This window comes from Lampetra planeri, chromosome 11 (assembly GCF_965212315.1).
Source record: "Lampetra planeri chromosome 11, kcLamPlan1.2.h2, whole genome shotgun sequence".
NCBI lineage: Eukaryota > Metazoa > Chordata > Hyperoartia > Petromyzontiformes > Petromyzontidae > Lampetra > Lampetra planeri.
In genome coordinates this window covers 15,764,519-15,774,664 of record NC_136117.1, presented here as the reverse complement: position 1 = coordinate 15,774,664, position 10,146 = coordinate 15,764,519, and the positions used below count along the sequence as shown (strand labels likewise).

Below are 10,146 nucleotides of genomic sequence, written 5' to 3'. Positions count from 1 at the left end.
GGCGTGCAGTGCCAGCCCTACAGGATAGGGTGTGGGTGTGCTGGGGTTACTAGAGGCCATGGCACTCCGGTTGACCCGAGAGGACACGTGACCGGTTAAGTCTACAAAGGGGCCCCAAGTGGGGGGCTAGGGGTGGTCACGTGGTCGGGGTCCAGATCCTGCTCGAGGGTTCTGGAAGGTGGTCGTGGCCAAGGGCGGAGCCAGCCACGCCACAGAGGATATAAGCTGGGTCCCCCAGAGGGGCCGGCGTTGTTGTTCATCTTGAAGAAACCTTCGTCTACGTCCTATGTTCTACCGAGTCTCCAACACGTGGACCTGGACGCGAGCTGCGGTCCAGTCCGTTATAGCAGTTACATTGTAATTAGTGTAGTTAGCCTGGTGGTCACCACCATATGTTGTTATTATGCTAAGGGACAGTTACCCCGTGTGTTGGTGTTAAATACATATGTTGCCTTCAAGTGTACGTCTGCGACTCAGTTTAACTCACCACATGTGTGTTTATGTGAGTGTATTTGTATGTTAGTGTATGCATGAGTATATATGTGTAAGTGTATACGTGTATGTGTTTGTGATGAACTAGGTCCATCTGTATGTGATTGAGTGTAAATGTGATTCTGATTGATGCCCGGATGCGATCAAGGAATGCCCCCTGTTGGTTAACCATGTTTTTAAACCAATTTTTTATTTTACCAAGTAAGGCCCACTGAGTGAAATAGCTGTTTGTCAGAAGCAACCTGGCCATAAATTATCGCTGAACGAAGTGGCTTATTACCTGGAAATTATAGCAGCCAAATACTATAAACGCGTGTTTATAAATATGGAGAGAAAATCTGAAGACCTGGAGAAAATCCACGGGACCACGGGGAGAGAGATACGCAAACTCCAAATATACATACGTTAGGGTTAGGATCGAACAAACGACCTCCTGAATACCAGGCCAGGGAGTTAACATATTGCAACCGTGGCACCCTTATGCATGCTGATGACCTGGTAATTGCTGCTCACTCTGACAAGGAATTGTATATTCTGCTGCTGAACCTGGAACATGCCCCTGAGGGATGGGGCTTAGCATCAGGCCAACTCAAACAAAGCACCTGCCTGGGTATTATGTGTTATCAAACACTGCACTCCCCATGAGTGATGGGGCAGTTGTAGTGAGAGTTGATGAGTTCATATACCTGGGCAGTGTGCTTATGAATAGTTCTGGTTTGGCAGCAGAGGTCTCAGTAGAGCGGCGTTATATTTTTATCGGCTGTGTAACACTTTGTGGAAACTAACTTGGCCTGTGACTCCACACGAAGCTCCGGGTCTTCTCGACCACAGTTATGCCCATCCTTATTTATGCTTGCGAAACCTGGACCCCTCTGATGGAACATCTGTGCCAGTTTGAAACATTCAGGCTGGCCTGCCTGCGATCCATCCTGGGTTTAATGGCGCATCTGTTAGTTACATCAGCAACCCATGACACCTGTGTCTTTTTCGTGACCTCCTGCCAGCGAGGCTTCAACACTGGCCTCAAAGTGCACCTAGCCTGGCACAAACACTGTTGTGACGTCACCATCACTTAGTGGCGAATGTCAGTTGTTGTATATGAGTGTATGTTTTTGCGTAGTTATATGTGGGGAGCGGTGTCACAGTGTTTCGTGCACTGCGCTACGAACTCGGCAACCCGAGTTTGATTTCCACTGTCGAATATTTTAACCGGGCTTAGGCCTCTAGGTCGACTCATCCTTAAATGAGTACCTGGTGCGGTGTAAACATCAGTCCTGGGGATACAAAGGCGGCGGAGCGTGGTGCTCCCCACCCATTCCCTTGTGTGCCATGTCAGCCTTAATAGGCCGAAAAGGTTATATGGGGGGATGTTTGTATTTGTGTTTGCAACGCATGTGTCAATCGACACCCTGGTCACCCTTACAAACGAGATGTTCCGTCTCAAGCGATTTTTCAGGTGAAATATTAACGTAAAAAAATATTACATTCAAAGATGCATAAAACACCTTACGTGGAAAGTGTGAGGAAAAACACCAAGGCACAAACATCCCTCCAACTGGCCACTACCTTTTTAAATGCTTGCTTCCTTAAGCCTGTGGCTTGAAAAGCATTGGATATATTTGTTAAATGTACCCGAGCATGTTCATTAAAAAGACAGGTGCTTCCTGACAAGCTTACGGAGTGCTGCATTCGAAAGGGTTCGTGAACGCGGAGCACAATGCTCCAACGGCCGAGTTGAGCCAATGCAACAGGATATTGATGACACACAATGCAAGAGCGACACGGTGGGGAAGGGGCGAGTCCCCCCAGGGCTCCCACTGCGTGCCCACCTCACTCACAGCGCCATCCCAGGTGCCAACCGTACATCAACCGCCTCCGCACGGTTCATGAGGCGGTGAGGTCGGGTTATTGTGAGGAGGGTCCTGCTGGGGCTGACACCTTTCCCCCCCATACAAACTCGGACACGTTTCTCAATCAATCAATAGAGGTCCACTTTCAAAACTATGCAGTGTACTGCGACAAAATTAAATACAAAAACGGGTACCAGATCTTAGTGCTAATCAGTTCCTGTCACCAGAACACAGACACTGACTGAGCAGTTGCATGCGACCAAGAAAAGCGTGCATATGGACGTCTCTGCTTGCAGAGACGTCCTCATGCATGCTATTATGTAAGCGGGTGATTGAGTTGAACGATTCTGAGAGCGATTTGGTTGCACAAAATAATTTTTATAGCGTTGTTGTGGAGAAAAGCAGTCCGCTTCCTTCATTTATCTACCCCTCTCACCAGCAGTCACGCTTGTGCACTACAAGTAGCTATCACATTTTAGAGCGAAAGTCACCACAAGTGCCTCTCCACGTGAGCAACGCCACAGGCCGTGGCCTCGTGACACTGTCTCGGGAATATGGCGCAGAGTAATTAAATGGGCTTAAAATTATTATTCAGCCAATTGTTTTACCTCGTAAATGCCTTTACAATTATATTCTTCAAACTCTGAATACTCGTTTCACTTAAGTGAAACTGATATCACCATGAGTCATCCTCTATCCATTGCTGTATGAAAGCCTTGCCACACTCACCCCATCCCTCACAGTCTTGTGACGTCACAGCCGGGTGGCTCAACATTTAGAGTGAGCAGCTAACAATTGGAAGGTTGTAAGTTCGTATCCTGGCTGCTGGTTGGCTCAGCCTATCTTCACTCAGAGAATGATAAAAATTTGTACCACTTTGTGGGGAAGGCTACAGTGAGTGACCTATGGATATACCCGTTCTCACCATATGTATGTAGTAACGCTTATGACTCGTTCACACCGGAGTTGGAGGCACACTTGTTTATTTAACACCACACGTTGTGACATACACACTGAGGGGGTATCGGCCCCCTCACCCGTCTATCTGAGGACACACCTCTAGGCTAACCCTAGCCTGCCTCTGAGTCCTCCTCTAATGGGCTAGGGGAGGCTATCTTGGCCCGACACTGGTCAGTCGGGCCCGGTACCCAGAGTCCAGACCAGCACTGGCTCTGGCTCTGGTACCACGCCACTGGCTCGAGCCTGCGCGGTCCTGATAAGGACGGCGTGTCAGGGGGAGACCAGGGCTCTATCTAGGACGTCTTCCGTCTCCTCTTCTTAGCTAACACAACACTCCCGAGCCCCTCGATACATTCCCCTTTTATACCCAACCCCTCCCCGAGGGGTGGGGCCCCGGGGGATCATAATGACCGAATCGACCCCCCAGGGTGTCTGGCGCGGACGTCGCAGAGGGCACCTGCTCGTGCACACATGTAGCCCCGCCTACTGTGTTTGTTTACCATAGGCTGCCATGCATAACGGGCTCTCTGTAACAGCCCTACATCACTCCCCCCCACATAGCATGCAGCCGTCCCGGCTGCCAACATTCAAAATTTTACAATAAAGGTGCCTTCACCCCCTGACGTGTGCCTCACTATTTTTGAACCATAACAGGAACCAGAACAAGACACAACAACAAGATGAGAAACAACCCGTCGCACCCCCCCGAATAAATACGAATTCCGTAAAAAAAACAGCTTATATACAACCAGCAGGGAACCCACCCCGCACACACAACAAACGGTGAACCCAACATATGTACATCCGAGGAGCGGGAAACACACCATCCACACAACAGCCAATAAACACAACAGCTATGTACACATTTTCCGGCCTCACAACAGTTTGCGCATTTTAGCGCGCGTCCTTGCAGCGGGCCCCTCACACGGGGTAACCCCGCGTGGCGGACCATCAGGTGGCGACTGTCCGTCTTGAGGTGAGCATTCCTCTGACTCCGCGTGACCCTCGGTATCCGCAGGAGGGGTGATCGGGCGTGAGCCCGTCACTCCTGATGCCCCTGAAGGTGGCACAGCCGGCAAGGCATTAGGTGAGAGCGACAGAGACGGACCCAGCAAGTCGGCCGACCCCCCACACGTTTGGCCACGCGCGTGTGAAGTGGGGTTGTGTACCGCAGCGAAGGGTTTTAATCTGGAGGGGTGCACGAACCATCGCCGCTTCCCCCACTTGATGCGCACGCACTGCGGACGTAACACCTCCACCACTTCCACAGGGCCCCGCCACGGCCGCACAAGTTTAGAGGAGGTTGCCAGTGGCACCTGGGGGCAGTGCAACCATGCCTTGTCCCCCGGCTTCCACTGCAGCATGTGCGCTCGACTCAATCTGAGGCGCTCATTTGCCTTCTGACGGAGGTCAGAGTTTTGCATTGCAGCATCCCGTGCCTCGGTCAATTTGTCCAGATTAAATTTAACGTGGTCAGCCAGATTAGTTTTTCCCTGCGGCACGGGGATCCGCAACTGGGCACGAACAGGCGGGTCTGGTTCTCGGCCGTACATGAGGTAAAAGGGAGAAAACCCCGTAGCCGCATGGGGTGCCATCCGGTACGCCGCCAAGACCCCCTGAATTTGTAGGTCCCAATCCGTTTGCGAGTCCGAAACTTGTTGTGATAACATGGACGAGATGGTGCGATGCAAACGTTCGACCATCCCGTCAGTTTGTGGGTGATATGGGGAGGTCCGAATTTTCTTTGTGCCCAGGAGATCGCAGACTTGTCTGAGTAGTTTACCGGAAAAATTTCTGCCCTGGTCGGTCAGCAGCCTCTCCGGAGCACCTTTGTCCAGGACATAACCCTGAACAAAGGCCTCCACGATGGCTGCTGCCGACTGGTTGGCCAAAGGCCAGGCCATAGGCCAGCGTGTAAAATACTCGACACCCGTCAACAAATATCTATTCCCTCTGGGGGTGGCGGGGAATGGTCCCAAAATGTCCAGAGCGACCAGCTCGTTTATCCTGGACACTTTGATCGATTGCAAGGGCGGGTTAGACTCCCGTGCCGGCGGTTTGCGTTGTGCACATTGAGGGCACGATCCCAACAAATCCCCCACATCCCTCGTCATGCCAGGCCAGTAAAAATCAAGTTGCAGCAAGGCGAGAGTCTTTTGGGTCCCCAGGTGTAGGAGGCGCTCATGAGCGGCCCATACCACCCTACCCCGCAACCCAGTAGGGACAACCAGCCGATGTCGACGTGACTTCCCGTCCCAATGCATTAGCAGACCTTGGCACATTTCCCATGCGTCGGAACCACCTCTTTTTCTCCCCGCCGCACTGCCAACGCGACGTCGCCACCCGAGGAGGGAGACATCCTCCATCTGGAGGCGCCCCCATTCAATGACGGGCAACCCCAACAGGGAATCTTTGCCCTGTTGTTCGATCGAATTAGGAACCATTGCATCGTCGTCGTTGGCGGCCGCCAAGACAGGTACCGATGTGTCCCCTGGAGGCCTGCAACGTCCAGACCCCAGGAGGCATGCACACTCGGAGGTGGTTGGCAAGCGTGACAGAGCGTCCGCGTTGGTGTGGCGAACGCCCTTACGGTATGTGGTTTGGAAATCGTAATCCTGGAGGACCTCCAACCATCGGGACAATTGTCCCGATGGCTGTTGAACCCTCAGGGCGTACTGCAGTGCCGCATGATCTGTGCGGACGGTGAAATGCCGACCGTACAGATATGGGCGATACTGTTGGACGAAATGGACAATTGCCAACAGTTCCCTACGGGTGACACAATACCGTTGCTCCGCTGGAGACAACACCCGACTGCCGTACGCAACCACATGTTCCACGCCGTCAACCACCTGGGAGAGCACGCCCCCAATACCCGTGTTGCTCGCATCGGTGTCGAGCAAGAACGGTTTTGAAAAATCAGGGTAAATCAGGGGAGGAGCGTTTACCAAAGCATCCCGAAGGGAGCAAAAAGCAGCCTCCTCCTCCTGACCCCAGCAAAACCGAACCCCTTTAGATGTTAAAGCATGTAGGGGTTTGGCGATAGTCGCAAAATTAGCGACGAAGCGTCTATAATACGACGCAAACCCAATAAAACTCCTAACCTCTCCCACTGAGGTGGGAGTCGGCCAGGAGCTTACACACTGCGTTTTGGCGGGATCGGTAGAAATACCTGAGCGCCCCACGATGTGCCCCAAATAACGCACCGACTCGCGTAACAAATGGCATTTTTGGGGCTTAAATTTCAAATTAGCAGCCCGCATCTTTAGGAAAACCGCCCGCAACCTCTGGAGATGTTCCTCAAAAGTTTTGCCAAAGACAATGACGTCATCCAAATAAATCAGGCACGACTCCCATTGCAATCCAGCCAAAACCAATTCCATCAACCGCTGGAAAGTTGCCGGCGCTGAGTGTAAGCCCATCGGCAACCGGTTGAATTGAAACAGGCCGTGCGGAGTACGGAAAGCAGTTTTAGGCTTTGAATCATCGTCCAGAGGAAGCTGCCAGAATCCCGAAAGTAAGTCCAATGTGGAGAAGAATCGCGCTCCCGCCAAGGCGTCAAGCGATTCGTCCATCCGTGGGAGCGGGTATGCGTCGGCAACCGTAATTTTATTAAGGCGCCGAAAGTCAACGCAAAACCGCAACGAACCGTCCTGCTTCTTAACCAGGACGATCGGCGCTCCCCAAGGGCTGTTGGAGGGAGAAATTATGTCGGCGGCTAGCATGTCATCAACAGCCGATTTGACATGGTCCTTTTCGGCGGGACTCAACCGAAAAGGATTTTGGCGTATTGGCGCGCTGTCACCCGTATCAATATGGTGACGCAGCAGATGAGTGCAGCCCAAATCGTATTTATCCCGACTGAAAACGTCGGAAAATTCCCTCAGTAGTGTCTTAAGACGTTGGCGCTCTAAATTTGACAGGTCCGTCGATCCCGCGCAAAGCGCCTCGAGCCACCCTTCATCGCTGTCTGAATGTGGTCGCGGTGCAGGGGCAGCGCCGACATGACTCGCGACGGGTTCCTCACAGGGCACCGGCGTTGCGTGAGCAAGCACGGTCCCCTGTGGGACCACCACCGTCTGCGAGCCCACATTGAGGACCGCGATGAAGGGTTCTCCATCCCCTCTCACTATGGTCTGGGCCGGGAGTAAATTAGGTCCACTGACCCCGGCCCTAGACGGTCCCAGCAAAACCCCTTGAGCCCCAATGCCCTTAGCGAAGGGCCGCCGAAGTCTCAAAGGAATTAACATTTGCGCCCCCGGAGGAACGCGCACCGTTCTATCTACGAACGCCGGCACCGTCGCGAACGCCGTCCGGCTCGTAGCGGGGGATGGCAAAAACGCCATGCGTCGGCCCGATGGGAGCTCAATGCATCCCTGGTCGATTAATATCCTAATCGGCATTTTGGCCAGGAAATCCGTCCCCAGCAGGCACGGAACCGCCAGCGAGGAGGAAACAAAAATCGGCCCAGATAATTTAATATCCCCGACACAAATTTGGGCTCGAATTTGTCCGATGATGCCAAGTGAACCCCCGTTAGCAGCAAAGAATGGCACATTAACAGGCATCAAAGGACGGCTCTGGGCAGGGAGAATGTTATAAATCAACTCCGAAATAATGGTCGCCGATGCTCCTGTATCGACCAAGATGCGAACCTCCACCCCATCGATGTGACCCACAACGGCCGACGACCCCGACGACGCGGCTACAACCCGATGGGCCAACACGGACCACTGGCTGGGTTCAATGTGAGTACCCAGAGCGGTGCGTGTTGGTGCCATGGTACGCGATATTGGCCCCCCCTTCGCTGCGGTGTTTAAGTGTGCGACGGGCGTGTGCGTGGGCCAAACGTGAGGGGTGCCGCGACTCGCCGGATTATGATGGTGGAGCTTGTGACGAGGGCCGGCGTCCCGTTGAGGTGTCGTCCCGCGCTGCCGAGGAGAGCGGCACCCCGAGGCGACGTGGCCCCGGATGCCGCAGTTGTAGCAGCGTGGAAGCGCTGGTGGCGACGATGGACGTTGTAGATGGCTTGAACCGGCCCGGTCCCCCCGCGCTCCCGCTCCGTGCTGCCGTCGATGGTTGATGGCGCAAACCTCTTCCGCCGGGAGGGTGGCCGCAGCGACGGCGCGCCCACTCGCCGCCTTGCTGGCCTTCCGTCGTTGAGAGGACAGGTTTGCGTGGAGGAGACGGGCCGCTTGGAGGGAGCACATTTCTGCATCGTCCTGTGCGACAATGACGATGTCTAAGTCGTCCGCCAGCAAAAGTATCTTTTCTGTCACCATGGCGTCGATCCCCTCGTCGTCCATTCGTGGAAAGGCTTCCTTTGCCAGCGCCAGGAGGCTTGTACGGTACGCCAGGGGCGACTCCTTCGTCCCCCGCTGGCGATCGTAAAAGAGTTGACGACAGTCCGATGGTGGCCCATACACAGCGGACAGCACTTGCATCGCCTCCCGCAGCGTGGAACGCCTCTCCTTCGTTGCCGATGTTAGTGTGGCGAGGGCGTCGCTGTCGAGGAGTGCTGGCAGTGCTCGGAGAGCCTCGGCGTCTGTCCACTGTGCCATCTCCTGGTGAGCGAGGAAGCGCCGCTGGAAGCCGCCCCAGTCGCCCTCCTCGCCCACAAATTCTTTGAGTGGCGGCAGTCGCTGATGTAAGGCAGCGGCTGCAGAGGACGATCGCGCTCCCTCGTCTCCCTCACTCGACTCAGCGTCGGCCCGAAGCAGCGATGGCATCGCCGGTCGCACCCGTGGTGACGCGGCAGGTACTGTACTCCCGCCGTTGGACGCGATGCTTAGAGCGGCCACGCCCTCAACAGCAGCTGCGGCGATGGCGGGAGTTTCAAAATGTTGCTCCGTTGAAATGGCGGGAAGGCGCTGTGGTCGTTGGCTGCTGTCGCCTCGTGGCGGTCCCGCAGCCCCCAGCCGTGTGATGTTATCGAGCATGGCGGCTGCGGCGTACAGCAGCTCGGCCAGCTTCGCGTGCGCCTGCCTCAGCCCCTCCGTCGACGGCTCCCCTTCCTCCAGCTGCTGTGGCGTGGATGCACCCAGCCCCGGCTGCTCGATGGCATCTTCAGCCGTCTCGGGCTCTCCAACTGCAGCGGTGTCCTCCGCTCCTGGTACTCCGACTCGAGTCGTCCGGCGTGTATCCATGTTCGTACTTTGTTTCACTTCTGACGCCAGATGTAGTAACGCTTATGACTCGTTCACACCGGAGTTGGAGGCACACTTGTTTATTTAACACCACACGTTGTGACATACACACTGAGGGGGTATCGGCCCCCTCACCCGTCTATCTGAGGACACACCTCTAGGCTAACCCTAGCCTGCCTCTGAGTCCTCCTCTAATGGGCTAGGGGAGGCTATCTTGGCCCGACACTGGTCAGTCGGGCCCGGTACCCAGAGTCCAGACCAGCACTGGCTCTGGCTCTGGTACCACGCCACTGGCTCGAGCCTGCGCGGTCCTGATAAGGACGGCGTGTCAGGGGGAGACCAGGGCTCTATCTAGGACGTCTTCCGTCTCCTCTTCTTAGCTAACACAACACTCCCGAGCCCCTCGATACATTCCCCTTTTATACCCAACCCCTCCCCGAGGGGTGGGGCCCCGGGGGATCATAATGACCGAATCGACCCCCCAGGGTGTCTGGCGCGGACGTCGCAGAGGGCACCTGCTCGTGCACACATGTAGCCCCGCCTACTGTGTTTGTTTACCATAGGCTGCCATGCATAACGGGCTCTCTGTAACAGCCCTACATGTATATGGAATGTCCACCACTGGCTCAGGGCTGGAAATCGGCGACGAGGACTGCCTTAATGCTCATTCCAGCTAGAAATTACGTTGACCTAAGGCA

The 10,146-nt window shown here is 54.7% G+C and overlaps 1 protein-coding gene across 1 annotated transcript; it reads right to left on the bottom strand.

The window, feature by feature from the left end:
- Positions 1–3,290: 3,290 nt before the first annotated feature.
- LOC144721408 (uncharacterized) lies at positions 3,291–10,043 on the bottom strand. The gene is made up of 2 exons (XM_078599009.1): positions 8,174–10,043; positions 3,291–4,359 (listed from the first exon to the last, which is right to left on the bottom strand). The coding sequence occupies exons 1-2, from the start codon at positions 9,446–9,448 to the stop codon at positions 4,345–4,347; spliced, it is 1,290 nt and encodes a 429-aa protein (XP_078455135.1). The 5' UTR covers positions 9,449–10,043; the 3' UTR covers positions 3,291–4,344.
- Positions 10,044–10,146: the final 103 nt, after the last annotated feature.